The 22,015-nt window shown below is 37.0% G+C and overlaps 1 protein-coding gene across 1 annotated transcript; it reads right to left on the minus strand.

The window, feature by feature from the left end:
* Positions 1 to 8,383: 8,383 nt before the first annotated feature.
* On the minus strand, positions 8,384 to 10,277 carry tmem158 (transmembrane protein 158). The gene has a single exon (XM_079895520.1). The coding sequence runs from the start codon at positions 9,860 to 9,862 to the stop codon at positions 9,200 to 9,202; it is 663 nt and encodes a 220-aa protein (XP_079751646.1). The 5' UTR covers positions 9,863 to 10,277; the 3' UTR covers positions 8,384 to 9,199.
* Between the last annotated feature and the right edge of the window lie 11,738 nt (positions 10,278 to 22,015).

The raw sequence follows: 22,015 nt of genomic DNA on the forward strand, positions 1-22,015 counted from the left end.
GTAATTTATTTTTGTGATGCAAAGCTGAATTTTCATCAGCAAGTACTCCAGTCTTTGGTGTCTTATGATCCTTCAGAAATCATTCTAATATGCTGATTTATGATCAATGTTGGAAACAGTTGTGCTGCTTAATATTTTTTTATAACCTGAGATACTTTTTTCAGGATTATTTGATGAATAAAAAGTTAAAAAGAACTGTATTTATTTAGAATAGAAATCTTTTGTAACAATATACACTACCGTTCAAAAGTTTGGGAACAATAACTATTTTTTTTTTAAAGAAATTAGTACTTTAATTCAACAAGGATGCGTTAAATTGATAAAAGGTGATGGTAACGATTTATATTGTTAGAAATGTTTTTATTTTGAATAAATGCTGTTTTTATGAATAAATGCTGTTAACGTTTTACTCATCAATGAATCCTGAAAAAAGTATTCCAAAAAAATATATTAAACAGCACAACTGTTTCCATCATTGATAATAACTGAGTATCAAATTATCATATTAGAATGATTTCTGATGGATCATAAGACACCAAAGACTGGAGTACTTGCTGATGAAAATTCAGCTTTGCATCACAAAAATAAATTACATTTTAAAGTATATTAAAAAAGAGAACCATTATTTTAAATTGTAATAATATTTCATAATATTAGTGTTTTTTTTGTTTTTTGTTTTGTTTTTAACTGCAGGCTTGATGAGCATAAGAGACTTCTTTCAAAAGCATTAAAAATAGTAGTGTTTCCAAACTTTTGACTGGTACTGTATCAAAAGAGCTAAAATTTCAATGCAGCAGAAAGTAGATTGAAAAAAAAAACAAATGACAGTTGTCCTCTAGATAGAAGGCGCTGTGTGACATTATCAGTTTATCCATTTTCACAATATGCATTACAATAACTGATTCTGATTATGTAAGGATCCGTGGAGATAAGAGACTAGTGAGTGTCACGGCACAGCTTGAGCTGAATTATGGTTACGGGTCTGATTGTCTATGTAAAATAATGTAATGTAAGTGAATTATGTTTTTGTCAATCACTCCCTCCAATGGCTTTATTTCAATTTAATCATGTGTGGAATTACAAATTTAAGAATCAGTTTAGGATCTGCTGATCCTATGTCCTGATATAACATCGCATGAAAAAATAAGGTGAAGTATATTGTATTTAGCATTTAAGGCAATGGTCTGAAACTCCTCCAACCCTAAACTAACACACCTAATCCAGCTAATCAAGGTTTTCAGGATTTCTAGAAACTATGGCCCTCCAGGAGCTGAGTGGTAAAAATGGTGACATCAGATGAATGGCTCTGTTAAGCAGATATTTCAATAAGAGGTTTCTGCCAATTCCGGACTGCCAAAGAGACTCTCACCTTTTGTCTTTAATGGCTTTTGGAGCCCCAGTCCCATTCTTTCCCATTAATAGTTATGCTGATTAGACTGGTGACACTCTAGAGTCTGGGTGGGTTACTTTAACTGTATTCATTTGCATGCTTCTTGTAAAGTCCCCATGAAATCAAAATGGAAGTTTTTTGGCTTTTAGTATATGTATTACTGTCATCTATGTGCTCCAAAACAATCACAAAATTCACTTACATTCTCAATTTTCAAAATCATAACTTACAGTCTCTCACTTCTGCCAATATGGATCAGTAATTTGGATGACTGCACTTCAGCTTCTCATCAGATTTTCTGTCCAATCAAATGCTCTCTAGAATCTGAAGCTCCGCCCCCCTACCTTATAAGTAGACTTGTTCACACATTTGATATTTTCTACATGTTAAATGGCACTATATATAGGGATAGTGAACGATTCAAAGTCTGGTTTCACATTAGTGTCACGTGAACCGCCGCAGCTCCGGTCCAGAGACACGACACACAGAGCGGATCACATGATCGAGTCGTGCAGACCAGAAAACATACCAGACCCATTTGAATTCTTCACAGAATGCTGTATTTTAAAGCGAAATGGAGGAGATAAGGAGGAGAAACGGTTAGAGATTAGGAGGAAACTGTGGCTTTGTCGAGCTCAGCGGCTCAGGCCGAGCTGTGATTAAACTAAATGCTATTGGCAATTGTAGATTTGATCATGCTTTTCCCCATTATTGTTGAATCACGGAAGCTACACCATATATTTTGCCAAGAGATCTCTTATTTATTATTTAATATACATGTATCAGACATACAAGAGAAACGGGTATAGAAGAATAAGACTACATGAGAGGTGGTCTTCATTCCAGATTTCTCTGTTCCCCATTTTCCCTATCCCCTCACCCCATCAAACCATGTAATGGTTTCTCTGGGTTTCTCCTCCCTCACCCCCTCATGCCTTTATGTTTCTCTGGGGTGGTACAGTAAGATTGAGCTTATATACACCACTGAGCGACTTTCAACTTCCCTGTAAGGTAGAAAAACATGTTGCTTATGTTTAAAAATGGAATGTTTTGGCTTACACACGGCACAATCCACTTTCAATCCACAATCCACAATTACTTCCCATATCTCTCATCAGCACGCATGTACAACATACTCTGACTTCAGAAAATACATTATGAAATTATTATGAAAATGAAAAATAAAGAAAAATAAATCTAAAAAATAACATTAAACAGTAAATTTTTAGTCTTCAGTTTAATTCTTCAGTCCTCACTGGAACTACGACAGTCAGTTCCACACCATCATTCCCAGGTGGCCAACCCTATTGAAGTGACAGTGAGGAGAAATAGCAGACCAAGAAATAGACATAAAGGACAGAAGAATAGAAACAAAAAGGAAAACAAAAACAAAACAAAGAACCCCAACCCGTGTTATTTCCCCGCATACTATTAAGCATTTAAAATGAACCACAATCATCTAAGAAAAGAAAAATGAATACCTCTTCCACCAGTGCCCTGACTCGGTAAGTGCTTAACTCCTCGAGTTCCTGGTCAAATCAACAAACTAAAATAATCGTTGGTGTTAAAGGATCCTATCCCTTGGGGTTGTAAATCAGTAAGCGAATGTTCATGGTTTGTGAGGTTGTGTTTTGTAAGTATTGAACAAATACTCGGTTTAACAATATGTTATCAAAGGAGCATTCTAAAGTTATCTTTACTTTGAATGAGGAATTAATTTATCCCCCGTTATCCAGACTTCTCTTGAATTAGCAAAAGCAATCTTCATCTTTAAACAACACCATGTCATGAAATTGTCCAATGCCAAGTCTAATGACCTGCAAAAGTGAAAACTATGCTAGACATATTAATTCCATATCACACAGCCATCACAGATTCAGGATCTAAAACTTTTATACAATTTTGTCCATAAGGCAACCAACATCATGTTTCTAAAATAAATGAATAAGCTTTGTTATGGTCTCCACAGATTGAATGACAATCACCCTCATGGTCTCAGCTAGTTCTTGAAAACTCATTCCCATCAGCTCTTTTGTAAATAATCTTCTTTACTCAGGGTGTTCCCCTGACATTGTTATATCAAATTATGGACACTTGTCACAAGGAATGCGGTTTCTGGCGTTCAGGCATTGAGGAGCTCACATGTCAGACTGCCTCAGACTGGTAACTCTGCATTTTCATAACTTTTATCATTTCATTCTACTCACTTTTTTGACTCTGACTTAGTCAGAAATGACATGTGTTTTCAAATAAACATCTTTGTTTTTATTTGTTAATTTTTGCTTATATATTTTTCAACTCACATTCTTTTGGAGTCATTATCTAGACTTAACATCAGCTTGTATTATTATAGATCTTTCCTCCAAGTAATTCCTTAACTTCAATCTTATGATCTTATATTATCTCTTGTTCTTTTTCAGACAAAAACTTAAATTGTGTACCCTTATAGTACCTTATAAGTTAACCCTTATAATTTCAGTTGTCTTTTCTTTTTTAATTTAGTTTAACTCTGATCAATTTCTTTTCTTTTTTTTCCTTAATAGTTTAACTCAGATCAGTTTCTTTTTTTCTTTTTTATAGTTTATCTCAGATTAATAAAAAAATAATAATAATAACATTTAACAGTAAATTTTGCTATTTTAATAAAGGGGAGGAGCTGTTCAATATGTCCCGCCCTGTCTTCCTGTGTCAATGGAAATTACGTCACCACACTGAATAATGCTGCGCGTTTCAAGCCACTTCAGTGGGCCTTTAAGGTCGTCACCCATGCATTTTCTCCATTTCTAGCACTGCCCGCTAAAATGTATATGAATTACAATGACTGCCTTATTTGGACTTGAAGACTGCAGTGATCAACAGCACATTCTCAATACAGAATCTGCTGAAGATACACCCAAGTCTCCTGGTCTTCCCTTCTGAGTTTCCATCATGTCTTATTTCAACTTGTTTTGTTGGTAAATCACATGGAATACTTGTGTTCTTCTGTTATCTGCATTGGAAAGAGTCACGAGAAAAGCTAACCCGACTTGGCCATGTTTAATATCTTCATTTGTTTAATCATTTTGCTTTTAAAAGAATAGCCGTCAAACACAACCCAGACGTCTAAAACAAGGCAAAATTTGGGCTGTCAGGGAAGATTTAATAGACGTCTAAACCATGAGCCCAATAATAGGCTAGTCATCAATAACAAAGAAATGAAATGATGGGCTCTGGTTTAGACGTCTGTTAAATTTGTAGACGTCAGGGCTGTGCTTGGACGGCTATTAGACGTCTTTTAAATACAAAATTGCTTGCTGGGATCATTTTTAATATTTAACTATTTTTATTACTGCATATCCAGAGACATAAACTCACCTACAGTACACTCTTCTCACTTCACATTAAATGTTCCACATACAAGAATGTACAAAAAAAGTCATTAATAAACAGTCTTTTAGTCATAAGTTTAACCTGACGTTTAACCATAAGTTTAAGCTTCCTCTGTCATTTTCTAAGGCTGATAGAAGATTTTAAGTTAATTGTTAACTTATTTTGGGTTTCAGACAAAACTTTGCTGGCTGGTTTTGGATACCAAAAAAAAAAAGGGTTCTTTACTCAGTTTGAAAGAACTCTTTATGGCAAAAAAGGAGAAATGTCTTGGTGTGCCACAAATTTAATTCCCTTCTTGTCCTCTTCATTATTTTTTCTACTATAAAAGTGTCTGGGCTAAACTAAGCTGTTGGTCAGATTTGCACAAAATTTGGGACGCATCATATCAAGAAACTCACGAAAAAAAAAAAAAGATCAAAAGAATTTAAATGCATCAAAGATAGACCTATAAACCAATACAATTCTAAGGACACCTGACAAGCCGTGGACAATTCTGCCAATAGGGGGCGCTACAGCTGAAAAAACCACTCAATTAGGGCTGTATTTGACTCCACTTTTAAGGCCCATTCACACCAAGGACGATAACTATAGAGATAACTATATTAGTGACCACACTAATGCACTTAAGTGAGTTCTTAAAAGTCTAGTGTTTCTCTGTGCCGTTATGGTTAGATGTGGACTTTGCTATTCTTCTGTATTTAAAATGATTTTTTAGAACTATATCTTTATTTTTATCGTTATAGTTATCATCCTTGGTGTGAACGGGCCTTTAAAAATAGCCTACACTCACTAACTTCTCTAAGCACTTCCCCTCGGGCGAATCCCCTCCGCCATTTTGAAGTGCGTTCAACTTTGTCAAGTGGACGAGGGAAGTTTATTTGGACAGACCCTCGACCGCTCGATTTTGACAGAGGGAGCGAGTCTGCTCATACACTCATATGCAGATCCATAGACCACAATACAACATGACTGTTACTTCACAACAGCAACTTGCAGTGCTTGCACCCAATGTACCCACACACCTATGATTCAAAGATAGAGAGAAAAGTAGTTTACATCTGTAAGTTAAGTTAGGACAATTAAGCAGTTTAGAAGAGCTATACTGAAATATAACAGCATAGCAGACTTCAAGTGATCACGGGTGTTCCTTTTAAACCCATTGCAAGGGTTCCCAGTGGGCACTCGTGCAACATAAGCAATGCTGTACAAGTGAATGAGACAGAGGGAAGTTAGTGAGAGAAGGGCATAAAAAAGTGGACTTAAAGGGATGGGTCGGAGTAAAATCAACCTAGGGTCCTTTGCACCATGACCTCGAGCCAAACACCCCCCAGAAGCCTTTTTCCCTTGGTTGAACATTATTAAAGTTAGAGCTTATATCAGGTGAATGGCTTAGTGCAGGCGTTAATGGATCCAAGGCTGTATCTGGTAAATTACCCCACTAATAATGCCCAGAATGGGACCAATCTTCTACAGTAGTACAAATAGGTTCTGTACTCATAAAACGAGGCATTGGAAAGTTTGTAAGTACATCAGGAGTTTATTTAAATAACACTTGCGTGATGGCTCGCTAACCCGGACGTTGACGTCACTTCAGTGGTTTGGGAAAAGCACGTAAAAGTCCTGGCAGAAAGCTATCATAAGGATGTAGTGTAACAACGAATTATATTTTTTTTCCGAAGTGTTGACAACTTAGTGTTAACTAATAATTGTTGCAAACTGGTACTACCAACAAAATATCAGTGCATTCCTGGAACATGGGCGTCGTTACACTGCATCTTTATGCATCGCTTTCTGTCAGGACTTTTACGTGCTTTTCCCAAATCACTGAAGTGACGTCGATGTCCGGGTTAGCGGTAGCATGAGCCATCAGGCAAGTGTTATTTAAATAAACTCCTGATGTACTTTCCAATGCCTCGTTTTATGAGTACAGAACCTATTTGTACTACTGTAGAAGTTTGGCACCATTATGGGCATTATTAGTGGGGTAATTTACCAGATACATCATTGGATCCATTAGCGCCTGCACTAAGCCATCCGGCTGATATAAGCTCTAACTTTAATAATGTTCAACCAAGGGAAAAAGGCTTCTGGGGGTGTTTGGCTCAAGGTCATGGTGCAAAGGACCCTAGGTTGATTTTACTCCAAACCATCCCTTTAAGTCCTGTTCACACCAAGCATTTAAAGTGGCAGACAAGTGGCAGCGTGCAAGAACGTAAACGTGCAATGATGTGGATATAGTTATAGTTACTGTTATCTTTATCGTTATTTCTATCTTTATAGATATCGTTCTTGGTGTGAACATGCCTTTAAACACAGCCCTTGTTGAAAATCAGTTAGCCTGTTCTTTGGGGCAAATGCTAACATCAATATCACTCAAACATGGCCACCAGCAGACATTCACATTTCTACACGTGCTGACTGGATGCTGTGGGGTGAGTTTCACTACACAATACCTAACGCAAGACAGTTTAATTATAAACTTTGAATTATTATTATTTTTTACATATAAGCTACACTCAGATTAGTTCAAACTAAAATGAAGGACACATGTAGTGTGTTCATTAGGGTGTGTGAGAAAGTAACCTGGAGTGCCTGTGTGAATAGATCGAGAAACTTCATATTTATTATCAATATTAAGTGATAACCTCAGATACGGGATATTTTCACTCACTGTCACAAGTATAAACAGGGATATTGTTGTTCATTACCACAGCAACCATTTGCTTGTCTACAATGAACTAGTTGAAAGCTTATGACATATCACCATTTAAGGCTATTTATATTTATAAAGATACTGATACAGGAACTGTACATTTCATTCATAATATCATATATTATATACTGTATATTCCCCTTCATAACATTTCATATCAGTATCGTCCCTCATAACCGTATACAATGGCAATACTGTGTAGCAAATTTGGTGAGAATATAGCTATAATAAATTTACCTTTTTATTAACTCTGCATTAGTACATGATAGCTTCAAAGTTCTTAATTCCTATGAATTTGTTATTATAAACAATTTAGTTTTTATTTCTATAAATAAAAATGTGTCTGTCGTTCTTTTTTTCTGAAAAGAATTTTGGTTCATTTACTTGCGGAGATTCAGGTCGATATATTTGTTGGTGGCCCATAATGACTAATTACATGAAGCAAACTTCATGTGTTTCATTCATTTCTGATGCTCATTTTCTATAACGCAGAGGGAATATATTTATTCCAATGTGACTGACAGATGAGGAGCTATAATGCTGACCACAAGAGAATAATAAATCCTTAGGTCTAATCTTTATCCATCAGTTTGAATGTTTTTTTGTTTTGTTTTTTAAGTCAGTTGTTTCTTTGGTAACTACCATAATTTCTGAGCACTCTTACGATATGACTTTGCAGTAAAAACACATAATATTTGTGTCAGACTTGTGTCAATCTCCCATATAGCCTAGTATTGGTGCTTGGAGACTGCCGCTTTCAGCTATATTTGTACTTTTGTTGTAGATTTTGTATCCTTCTTGTGAATAATTAAAAATCTGAGTGAATCTTCCTCTATTGAGACCTGCTACAAAACCTCCTCAAAGGAATATTTTATGAATTTATTGATACTACAAATAACAATTATGACAGATCTACAAAGTATAAACCTTATACAAATTTGTTCACTTCATCGTTTACAAACGGATTGCCTGTCATCATTGCTCAAGCTAAAGTTGAGCTTTCAACATTAATGTCACTTACGTTTTATTAGTATTTACATAAACAAATACAAACACAAGAAATCTGTCTTTAAACTTTTGAAAGTGCAACACTCTTAAAAATAAAGGTTCCAAAGGGTTTTTCCCCCCTTCTTTCCGCAATGACAAAAGAAAAACTGGGTTCCTCAAAAGAAACTCTCAGAGAACAGTTCTTAAAAAACAGTTTTTCTCAGTGTGAAGAACATTATAATAATCTATAGAAGCTTTTTCTACTATCCAAGGTTCCATGAATGTTAAAGGTTCTTCATGGGACCATCAATGCCAATAAAGAACCTCTATTTTTAAGTGTATCTGTGTTTTTGTAGTAATTTACCAACTAACTACAGTCGCAAAACGCATTTACACGCATTGTAAAGAGCTCTGTGGGTTTTTTTTCCTGAGACACACTCCATATTTTAATTCCAACGCTATAAACACGTGATATCAGTCAGGAATCTTAAGATAAAAACATTACAAACATTTGAAATGACATCTGAATATCACATATATAATGCATTTCTATTACAATCAATTTATAAAAGCAAATAGTAGTAAAATATCTCAGTCCATCCAGGTCAGGAGATGTTAGCCATTTCAAACACGAGAGTTTAAGCAAATGTATATGTTTTGCCACTAAGCATAAGATGTTTGGCAAGTCAACTAATTTAGGAACTCCTTTATAGTGGATTAAGGCGCTAATTTCTATTCTATTACCTCGGCCTTCTCTGCTCCATTCCGTTGGGCAGGAATCCCGCGATAATGGGAACTGGCCATATGAGGGCAGCGACGCTCCATATAATGATGACTAAAGTCATGAAACAAGCCACCAGAGTGGATTCGATGGGTTTGCGGTTGAGCCTCCAGCTTCGATCCCCCTTCAGCTCGTCCAAAGCGAAATCCACGCAGCAGAAATGCACGGAGTCGCCCGTCTGCGGACCCTCGGACCTGCCCCGTCTGAATCTCCGGTACCGGGACAGCCCGCATCCGACGCAGAGCCGGAACTCCTGCTGGCCGCCCGTGACGCCCAGGTGCTCGATGTACACCGGCGAGATCGCGCGGTTGAAGGCGGCGGAGAAGAACGCCTTGCCGTGGTTGTTGGTGGTGTACATGAGCACGTCGCACTGGAAGCCGAAGTTACTGTCCCAGCGCGCCACGAGTTTGGTGGGGAGCCTCTCCACGCTCACGTTGCACGTCGAGGAGGCTTCGGGCTCCTCCACGGATCTCTTCGAGTAGCCCACATCCACTTCCAGACTGGCCATGAACCTCCCGGAGGAGTTGACGGGCGGCAGAAGCAGGTCCTCGTCGCTCCAGCTGTGTGCGCAGCGGCCGGGAGCGCTCAGAGCCAGCAGGAGAGTGATGGAGATGCTCAGCATGGCAGACCGCGCGGTTCCTCCAGGCGCATGGTGGTCTCGCACTCGCTCTTTATTCCGTGGTAGTTGCCTGGCAGTCCGTCATGTGTGTGCTCCATCAGTTGCGCGTGTGTCCTGTGCGCGCTCGGAGAGCGCAGTGTGACCGAGCGCACGGTTGCGCGTCAGTGGCTGTGAGTTCTGCTCCTTCACCTCACTGCTTGCTTCAGCTCGTCTACAGGGGTAGGAGGCTTCACATCACAGCAGAGCCAACTTGTACACTTCAGATGACAGTAGGCGATCACGTGGGCTCAGAAAGATCATTTCACACACTGAAGATTGACACTCTTTAACCCTCTGGGACTGCTTGTGTGTCGGTCAAAAATGACAGATTTCAATGAAATGATTGTAGGCTACTTTATTTTAGTTCGAAAATGTTTTTTTTAATTGTTTTTAATATTTTGTATTTCTAGGGGATTTTATGGTACTAAGGTATATTTATGTAGTAGTTAAAATCCATTTATTCATTTTTTTGAGCATGGACCATTTCCAGCTTAAACTGTCATAAATCTTGAATGCTTTGGAGCAGACTGAAGTTTGGTCTCTTTTTAAAGACAACACTTGGCAAATTATTTCTGAAGTGAAAAAAACGATTAAAAAGGGGAACTTTTAAAAAGTTAGAAACATTTACATTTATTGTTATGAAAAATGCACGAAAATGCAATTTTCAATTTTTATATAAATATGTTTTTTATTTATTTAGTTTTACTCTAAAGCTGTGAGAAAATCAAAACCATGAATCTAAACAAGTTTTGAGGTGGATATCTCAAAAAATTTTCTTTCAGTAAGATTTTGTTTTGTTTGTCCATTTTTGACCGCGAACAGTAAACGTGTGACTATTTTCAGGATCATTTAACCTTTTCTAATCGTGTGTGTGTGTGTGTGTGTGTGTGTGTGTGTATGTGTGTACAAAGCAAGTGCCAAAACCTTTACCAAGTTTTGTACCATTCCAATAAATTAAGAAAATTCAAAAAAAAAAAAAATTATATATATATATATATATATATATATATATATATATATATATATATATATATATATCTATGACCGAACAAAACCAAAGGTTTTTTTTTCACAGAGATGCCATGGGTTTTGGTTCCCCAAAGAATCTTTCTTAAGAGAACCTTTTTTTTTTTTTTCTTAGAGTGAAAAACATTTTATAAAGAACTTTTTATGGAATTGAAAGTTACTGTAGATGTTAAAAGTTCTTAATGGAACCATCAATGATAGAACATCTCAGTAACTATAAGGTCTTGAGTCTAAAATTGTGCATGTTGGTTTCCAACACCAACTGATTCGTTTTTCAACCAACTTATCTTTGATCAACTTATTTTTGTAATATCGGCTGAATGATCATTTTTTATTGAACACAATAAAAGCACACTTAAATACATTCATACAACTTTAAAAAGTCGCCACATGTTTTATATTTTTAAATATTTCTCTGCAAAAACAATGGTATCCTTTACATTTTTATTACGTATTTGGTTTATTGTTTAATTGTTGCTGAAAATAGTGATTTTCAACGGTGAATTGTCTGACATTTTTTCCATATAGTGTGACACAGAGAGGGGTCACCAAAGGTCGGCATGTGTTATGACCTGTAGCTGAACTGGCAGAAATGTTCAATAGCTTTTTGTTGTGTTAAATAGACTTTAATATATGTGCTGATAAAATATATTAATTGGAGTAAATGGTGACTGGCTCCAATTTCCCTTATATTTCGGTCAGTGACAAAAAGTGTTCAAGATAGCTAAACACTTGTTTTTTTTATGTTTGATAATATTTTCATGTTTTGATTAAATGACTTTAAAAATGTAATTTGGTGTAATCATATTATTTGTTTGCATGTCTACAGGGGTCCTCTATCATTTCCTGTTTTCTGGTTTTCATGAGAACAAAATGGTCTGTTAGTTCATAATTTCAAACAGAAGTTCATTAATAGTTATTCTTTTTTTAAATCAATACAAATAATCAAATATTAGACTAAGTTTGTTCAAGGGTTTCAGCCTTATTGTTTTTGTCTTTTACAATACAAAAATATCTAAATGAATTTTAATAAGACTGCTGAAAAACACGTTGAGATTGAGTAAAGTTTAACCAACATAAACCTTTGAATGAATGTTTCTATTCTATGAATTAACACTTGTCTCACATGCGACACCTGCTTCAGACAGACTCACCTGCATCCCGAGGGAACATCTCACCAAATATTCATATATCTCTCTCGTGATGCACAAAAATGAGTCATGTGAAGCTCAGCACTGATTCATTCACTTTACAATGAACTTCTTTACAATATGCTTATCATCAGATACTGAAGTAAAGAATATTTGAATGATACTGTTGCATTAATAAGAATTTTACAACGTCTTGTCTCTGCAAGATGACAGATGTGACCCTGGATCACAAAACCAGTCACGAGTCGCACGGGTATATTTGTGGCGATAGCCAACAATACATTGTATGGGTCAAAATGATTGATTTTTCTTTTATGCCAAAAATTAGGATATTAAGTAAAGATCATGTTCCATGAAGATATTTATTTCCCACCATAAATATATAAAACATTTATTTTTGTGAGTGAATGCAGCACAATCGCCAACATAAATGAATAACTTTAAAGAAGATTTTCTCAATGTTTCGATTTTTTGCACCCTCAGATTCCAGATGCTCAAATAGTATCTCTGCCAAATATTGTCCTATCCTAACAAACCATACATCAATGGAAAGCTTATTTATTCAGCTTTCAGATGATGTATAAATCTCAATTTAAAAAAAAAATGACCCATGTGACTGGTTTTGTGGTCAAGGGTCACAAATATAAAGGCTAAATGCTTTTATATGAAACATGTATAAGCAGTTTTGTTTCGGGATGTTTAAATGGCTCAATTAGTGCTTGAGCGTTTGATGCGAGAGCCAGCTGATGTGAATGAGAGCCAGCTGAAAGATGAACTCCTGTCTGCCCTCCATGCTCCATGATTTTAAAGCAGAACGGGTTATTCATCCTCTCACCTTGGCGATCCCTTTCCTTCACACCGTCCAAATTCCCAAATACTGGCCGCTGAAATAAAAAATATGCTCCACACAATGTGACAGTGAACAGAGGAAAATGTAAATGACTTTCTTGTTCATTAATTATGCTATAAAAATGTAAATTGCTCCGGTGCCAAAAATGCTAATGGGACCAAGATAAAAGCCTCCTTTGTCAAAGCACAATGTATGAAAGATTCAGAATATTTCTTTTTAAAATCAGGAAACAGAGAGAATCTGAGTTTCCTATTGGCTTTTTGAAGAACCCCACTTTCTGAAAAAAAAGAAAACACACATTTACACTGTAATTAGGTATTGGCATTGTCTTGTTTCTTTCCCCTGCCGGTTCAAGTTCCTGTTTAGATTAGGCTCTAGGTGTTTCATTGATTCCAGGTCTTGCATTTCCTTCACGCCACTTAAGACAGATTGTTCCACTGTCCCGTCAAAACACAGAAAACCTCTGTCACCGTGTAGAGTCTGCTGTGACACAGATCTCAAAGCACTGAAATAAGGAAATTAACATAAAGGGTTATTAGTGTTAAGGCCCCAATAAACTTGAAGGGAAATCAAAGAACACACTGGTGTGACGTCATTTATATGCAGCCCCTAAAGGGACATGGTGATGGAAAAATTATTTTTGCGTTCCTTCAAGAAACTTTGCATTGGCTCAAACAAACAAAACATTTCGGGAAGGCAAAAGCCTCAAATGCATTTTCTCCCTCTCCTATCTCATATTTTTTCCATCGCCATGTCTCATTTAGAACAAAATCAGGCCAAAACTAAGATAATTTGGAATTAGTTTTCAGAGTTTCAAACATCTTGCCAAAGTGAAATTTTCAGAAAAGTCACTCCAGCTGGTAAACACATTAAAGGGTTAGTTCACCCAAAAATTGAAAATTCTGTTAGTAATTCCTCGCCCTCATGTTGTTCAACCCCGTAAGACTTTCGTTCATCTTCAGAACACAGATTAAGATATTTTTGATGAAATCTGAGAGCTGTCTCACTCCTCCATAGGCTTCTATGTAATCGATATCTGCCGGCCCAGAAAAGTTAGTAAAGACATCATTAAAATAGTCCAAGTGACTACAGTGGCTCAACCTTAAGTTTATCAAGCGACGAGAATATTTTTTGTGTGCTTCTGTTGTACGTCAGAACGTAGGCTCACTATTCAGAATGTAGAGTACAGAACGTACAACCCAGAAGCGCTGCGCTGTTACACTACGTGAACTCACTCAGAGGAACACAGTAGAACATGAAGAGTTGAATAAAGTCGTTATTTTTGTTTTGTTTTTGCGCACAAAAAGTATTCTCGTCGCTTGATAAACTTAAGGTTGAGCCACTGTAGTCACTTGACTATTCTAACAATGTCTTTACTAACTTTTCTGGGCCGGCAGATATCGATTACAGAGAAGCCTATGAGACAGCTCTCAGATTTCATCAAAAATATCTTAATCTGTGTTCTGAAGATGAACGAAAGTCTAACGGGGTTGAACAACATGAGGGCGAGGAATTACTGACAGAATTTTCATTTTTTGGGTGAACTAACCCTTTAAAACTACCAGTGGTCCTTTGTGATGATGTAATATGTAGGTTTGGCCCTGAGGCTCCGCCTTCTTTAATGTGAAAATCTTCTCCGGTTTATTTCTTCCGTTCAGTCCGTCGAGGTCAGATGCGAGTAAAAACATAAACATGCTGGAGAGTTGCTTTATAGTAGAAATTGTATTTATTCAGTTTTGCTCCAACCATCGACTCACGGAACCAATGAGATCTTCTTCAAAGACGTCACACACAGATGCAAGTATTTTAAACAGAGGTTTAATAAGAAGCGGTAGACGACTCTTAATGAGGTGCTTTGAAAGAAGAAAGCTGATGGTTCTTTTCATAGAAAAATGATTTATTTCCATAGTTTCATTTCCCTGTTTCATTCTGTCACTTACCATTTTACCCATGTATGTATGATTGTGTGTATGTGTGTTTAGATTAGTTGTGTTTGTGATTTAGTTAATAAAACTTCTGATTGGTTCTGATTCTCTGCTTGCAACAAAGGCAATTTAACGATTTCTGATCTTGTGACACACACACTCTAAGCGCTGTACATGCTAAGAAAGAATTGTTTTTCGGTGGCCATGAAAAATACCCTTTTCTTAGAATCAATGAGTAATCAAAAGTGTTTGCTGGACGAACTGATTAATATTAATTTAGCTACATCAAGTTAATCCAATTAACTGATCCAAATATTCATAATTAATCATAAAAAGTTATGATTTATTTATTATTAATATTTCCCCTTTGAGCTAATTTGTTACAAATATTTTTGATTTGTTACACTTGTGCCAAGTTCTGTTTATGATTTTTTTTTTTTTTTTTTTACTTTTAGTACCCGTTTTCAACAGGTTTTGAAAGTGAATAATGAGATGTTTATAAACCACAATCTTTTCTTTTTTTTTGTCCTGAACCAAAGCCCAATTCTAGTATTTTGAATGTGCACAACTATTTTGTATTTTTTTAAACAAAAATTTAACATCAAACTACATAGTTCTGAAAGCACCACAGAGTCAAATTTACTTCAGCAACATTCTTCGTTTTATTGTGTGATTATATAGAAATCCTTATAGAGATCCTTATAGAAATATAGAAATCACGAATCCTTCCACTCTGGTATGCAACTCCTTTTCCTGTTATTCAAGTTTACACAAATCTGTCAATTTGATGAATCAAGTCCCGCTCCACATCTTTTCTTGTTGAATATTGTTGCCGCACTGGAATTTCATGTTTACCTTAAAGGGCTGGTATAATGCCTTTTTCACAAGATGTAAAATAAGTCTCTGATGTCCCCAGAGTGTGTGTGTGAAGTTTTAGCTCAAAATACCCCACAGATATTTTTATATAGCATGTTAAAATTGTCACTTTTTGAGGGTGAGCAAAAACGCACCGTTTTGTGTCTGTTCCTTTAAATGCAAATGAGCTGCTGCTCCCGGCACAGGGGGCGGAGCTTCAAGAGCACTCACACAGACATGCACTGAAAATTTCTAAAACTTTTAGCCTTTTATGTTCAAACTGGAGTCAGATAAAGATGGAGAGACTCAAGATGAAGTGACAACATGTAGAAGCAACAGGACATTTTCTGAATGGTTAGTTGATGAATTTATGTATCTGATGTGTAGTTAGGCTTGTTCAACTTCATGCAGCTCTGCGCAGACCGATCAGCGGCTGACTTGAAGCAGTGCATGCCGGTTAGAAATTTTGTCCGGCTTGATACAGCGCCGACACCACGTGACTGTGATGTATGCCATCAAAGTACCGCGAGAGCGATTCGAGAGTAGCCGGAGAACTCAGCCAGCGCAGCTTCTCAAGAGCGGCTGCTCGAGGGCTGATGACGACACAGCTGTTCTACGATTGGCCGGATTCACCGCATGACAACGATCACGTGTGTTTCGTGTTTATTCGAACACCTTTAGTTCCTCTAAAGCTCACAAATCAGTTTTTTATAACAGTAAACACTCTTTTCATGTAGTTGCGATGTTATATTGTGTAATGTTTATTAAATTAAAACTGATTAAAAAACGTAGACTCCACTTCATTGATAGTAGCTTATGTTGAACTTTATTCTTGTTCAAACAGACGCTGTATGAAGCAGTACATAAAGTATTGAATGAAAATGTCTCTGAAACATCTGTGCATTATTAGGCAATTATTGCATTTATTTCACTTCAGCTGTGGTAAAGTATGCAAACACCACGTGAGCGGTCACTACGGGAACCAGAAAGTGTCCGACTTCACGTCTCCGTTTGCAGCTCCTCCCCGCCTGCACACGGCTACTCTCGCCGATCGGGTGCATCCAGCCACAGCCGATGTCCAACACACCTGTTATCTTCGGGTCATTGATTGGCATATTCTGTCATGATAATCTATAAATGTTCAGGGGTGTTCAGGGGGCGGAGTTTATGTAAATTCTAGGGTTTGTGATGTCACTAACCCGGGAGGAATGTTGTGTAGTCTCTACCAGCCGTTTGTTGTAGTCCTTAAAAAGCGATTTCTTTAAAAGCAAATATCTCCCTTTGCTTTGAACTTTGAGTGTCGTAACTTTACAGATGTTGTTTATGCTCAAACAGCAACATTACACACTAACTAAAGTTAGAAAAGTCAAATCATAATCAACCACCCCTTTAATAAGGGCTATGAGAAATGATCTTAACACTGAATAAATTACATTCCTGACCTTTAATGGATGGTGTTGACTGAATAAAATGGCTAGACTCTGAGGTTAAGACAGGCAATATGCAGCGCAGGACCAATTCCCTTGAGAATCCCAAATGATGCGGTCGCTAATTAGTAATATTAATGAATGAGAAGCAGGAAGGGGAAGGAGCAGAGAGATGAGACTGATGCACACAGGGGAGTGACGGAGCTGTCAGCATGATAATCCACAGGAACAGTGATGGAGAACATCAAAAACACTGATCACACGTCAAGCTCCTGTTGGGCGGCTGCGCTGCACAGGACATGTTTCCGCAGTTCTTCTTACATATTTTGTGTTGGATGATGCTTTTAAAAATCTTAGGGCTCGGATTAGATATAAGTAACCTTAACTGCTGACTTTACCACTGCAATAAGCTTTCTTTGATTGTTAAGCAAAGACAATGACCATTCATAATCAAGTATTCCAGAGAGCTGCGCGATATAGCTATTATAATGCTCAGCAGGATACTCTCTCTCTCTCTCTCTCTTTCTCTATTCTACGAATACTCTCTCTGTTCTGTCCGTTTTTGGTCCTTCTCAATCAGATCAATGAGCAAAATGAACAGAAATAGTTATTAACATTCTGAAACTCCTCTGAGATCTTTAAAATGACTCCACAAGCATGTCAACAATGGTGGACAGTAGGAAGCATTTTACTTCTTTTAGTACATTTTTTAAGTATTTTTTCTTTATTAGAGTATTTTTAATTTGGGAAACTTTTAATTCACAACATTCCAAAGCACAATATTATACTTTTTACTCCACTACATTTAATAATGCAAACTGATATTCATGTATCTTCCCCACTCCAGTTTCAAATGATATAAAACTAGTATGTTTGTATTTCGTTCCTCTTTTGTTCACCCAACAAAATGAAAATGCTGTCATCATATACTCACCTTCTTGTGTTTCCAAACCCGTAAGACCTTCGTTCATCTTCGAAACACAAATGAAAATATTTTTGATGAAATCTGAGAGATTTCTGTCCCTCCATTGACAGCTAGGCAACTACCACTTTGATGCTTCAAACACTTCATAAAGAGATCGTAAAACTGATGCATATGAACTGAGAGGTTTATTCCCATGTCACGCAGCACGTCTGAGCTTCAGCAAGAGGTTTGTTCTCGCGGGTCAAGCAGGTTCGGTTTGTGTTTGCTGTTTATATGTGAATAAAAGACTAAACTGAATCAGTTCATCATATAAGGCGATCGAGTCTCTTCAGAAAATTTTAACTAACCATTCAACCGCTAAACCAAATATGGATTAGTTTTATGATCTCTAATTAATGACAGAATTTGAACTAACCTTTAACGCATTTTTAACGCACCGATCAGTACTTTTTATGCTTTTAAGTCAAGTCAAGTCATCTTCATTTATATAGCGCTTTTAACAATGTAGATTGTTTCAAAGCAGCTTTACAGAGATAAGCGTATAATTTAAGGTAACAGAGATTGTTTTGGCTTTACAGCAGAGTTAAGTTATTTTCCATCTAAAGTTAGTTTTGATTGATTTGCTTCCGTCGCAACGATCATTTGTTATTAAATTAGGGGCCGCTAAGACGACACCATTCTCTCTACACAGACTTTAAACGCGAACCTGTGAGAAACGCTGATGGCGTTCACATGCGCATTAAGAATGGGTTCTATAGTTATGTGCGTTTGAATATATGCAGGTTTGGAATTCCCTACAAGCCAAGCCTAAACAAAGTACTTGTCTGTCCCTATAAATTTTGATAAAGAATTTTATTTTATTTTGTTGCTTTGGGGTAGGAACGCGAAACGGATTTTCCCGACAACGCCTTATCTGTAGAGTGGTAGTGGGATCCATAGGGAGAGACTAGTTGGCACTTCAGCACTGCGTTGTCATCGGGTCCAGGCGAAGGTCCTTCGTCAGATCTGGATACGGCCTGGATCCGGCAGGCTGCAGGAAAACCTCGGGATAAACACAGACACTAAAATTAGCGTAGATGCCATTCTTCTCATGATGTAACGAGTACATCAGGATTTTTGGGAAGTGTTCCCGGTTCCGGCTGACCTAATCTATGCAGCCTAACATTAAATTATAGAAGTCTATAATGTATTATGTGAAAGCTAGGTCAAAGAGATGTGTCTTTAATCTGGCTTTGAACTGACAGAGTGTGTCTTAATCCTCAAGTACATACTTTTGTACTTCTACTCTAATAAAATGAGTACTAATAATTTTACTGGAGCAATACTTGATTTGTGTACTTCGTCCAACACGGCATGTTAAACCAGAGTAGAAAGATCAAGCAAACTATAGTAAAACAAACCTACAGATGAAGACACTTAAATTCAAAATGCATGGGAGGAATATATTCATCTGAGAAGAAGAGCTATGAAAACAAATGAATAATATACAAATAATGGAGCCGAAATTAGAGTCAAAATGTGCAATTAGATGCTTTTAAAGGGTTTTTAGGACTGCAGTGCAACTTAGCAAGCAGCATTCTGATAAAAACACTCAAAAAAGTAATTATAATGCAACTACATTTTTAAAATCTTTTTTTTTAAATCTTTTTTTTACTTAAGAAATTATTAAATGATTTACTTATTGACTGCTGCCAGCACACAAGTCACCAGAGTGTTGGTTGCTAGGGCATAGCTTTGAGGTTGCTAAGGTGTTATTATTATGCAGCTAGAATGTTGCTGGATGGTTTCTGGGTGTTTTTGACCTTCAATAAAATACACTGGGGTCCCACCAAGTGCGGCATGTTTATTGAACTTGTGTACAGGAGTGTAGCACCTTATCCGTCACATGCAAAATTTAGTCAGAGTGGAGGAAGTGTGTTTAAAGTGTGAGTGGATGCATGCCTGTATAATGTAATTTACACTACAGTCCTCGAAATATGGTTACAACTAGTGGGGTATCGGCCCAATACTACTCGTACTGCTCTGCTCAAATGCTCTGATACCAACAACCGATACGATAGGCCTACCATGCGTGTCCAGACAAAGAAAATAATAAGAGAGAGAGAGAGAGAGAGAGAGAGAGAGAGAGAGAGAGAGAGAGGCTGTTGAATGCTCGATTGCTAATGTTCACTCAGCACACATGCATCATTTAGATTAAAACTAAATAAGTAAGTAAAACATGAACTGTTATGTGATTTATGTATAACGAGTGGTTCGTTCCCTACATTATTATAGGACGTTTGCAGGTTAAGAAATGAACGCAAACATCCAAAGCGCGCGCCCTGAATTCACACAAAATTATGTAAAACGTCCGTCTTGGCGAGTATCCTGGTAAACATATTCGATTATATCTTAATGAACGTAAACAAAGAAAACGCATGTACAGTAGAGCTATGTTGGATCCACGTATTCGGTCTTAAAGGGACAGCAGCCTAATAAACCTGCTGCTGTGTTTTTATTACTGTTAATCAAAATACAAAAGACAAAGTAATCACTCACAGCTACTGACTGAATTTCTTTAGTAACTTTATAAAGATTTATCTATATTTTATTTATGCAGTGATGTATATGCACGTCACAGTCATGTTCAGTTTGCTTAGTTTTCATTCAGTCACATGTGTTTCCTTTGTCTAGTTTCCCGCCTCTTATGAGTTGCCATGGTTACTGATATGATTAGTCCTAGTTCAGCTGTGTCTCCTTATTAACCTTGTTTGTACCACTACTTAAAGGGATACTTCACCGATTAGCATTAAGCTGTGTATCAGTAGAAACCCGGTAGTGTCTCCCTCCCTCATGTCCCCCTGAGACGAGAGATTTCTGTATTCTGTGTCTGGAAAAAAATCTCAGATGATGCAAAAATCGTCATTTATCGTCATCTGAGGCTTTTCTGTCCAGAGGCGAGAGACTCCAGCCAGTAGGAGGAGCTCGTCCCGCATGTCTTCAACCCGCCCATAGGGGGATCTCACCATAAAACACCGTCTTTTCAGTTTCGAGTCGACTAGTAGCCTAGTTATATCATTTCTCCCGACACTGCCCTCTGTAACCGGTAGGCGTGGCTTGGGAGTGTCCTCGTAGCGCAGCGGACCAAGTGCATTCTGGGAGTTGTTGTCTTTCATCAAAATACATTTTCTGGCTTTTCTCAGTCTAGAAGGCACCAACTTCTAAAATAATTTCACATTTCTACTACATAAATGACCCGATTTAAATTCACATTCATCTTTCCAGCGGTGAAATTTCCCTTTAAGTTCCTTTGGTCCCTCAGTTCATTGTCGGCTGTTGTCTGTGCACTAGCACACTGTTTCGTATGTTGGCTTGTTATTCGAGTTCATAATCATAATCTTATGTTCTTTTTTAATCATCTTCGTCTTTTATGGATCGAAGCATTACAATGCAGTATTATTTAACATTTGATTACTTTATTCAAATTATGTACCTGAAAACTATACTGTTAGACCTGTAGACCGACCTGAAAAACTCAACAACTTTTTGTTGTTGTTGTTGTTGTTCAATTGTGTTTATTTGTGCTATTTGTAATTTGATTATTTGTTCTTTATTACGGACTGCTTACTTGTCTTTTATAATGTTTTAAATTTACAGTAATTAGGCTAGTCGTTTTTACTGTAGTATTAAAATTGTAATAGAGAATTGTGATATTCCTGCTGGAGCAGCTCTAAATATGAGCTGTGCAATTAAATGATAGATCAAATATGATAGAGCAATAGAATGAACAGCTAAATTAACAGAAGTGCATACAATACATTTTAACATGCTTAAGCATGAATTTGAAGCATATTGTGTGTTTATACACAGCACAAATAACCAAAATTCCAGAATTGTCAGCAAGATGACAGTCCATAGTGCGATGAATGTTTATGGTTGCCAACTAATGGGACTCTACATTTGATCCAAAATTAAATAT

The sequence above is a fragment of the Squalius cephalus genome (genome assembly GCF_949319135.1).
Source record: "Squalius cephalus genome assembly, chromosome: 15".
NCBI classification, from domain to species: Eukaryota; Metazoa; Chordata; class Actinopteri; order Cypriniformes; family Leuciscidae; genus Squalius; species Squalius cephalus.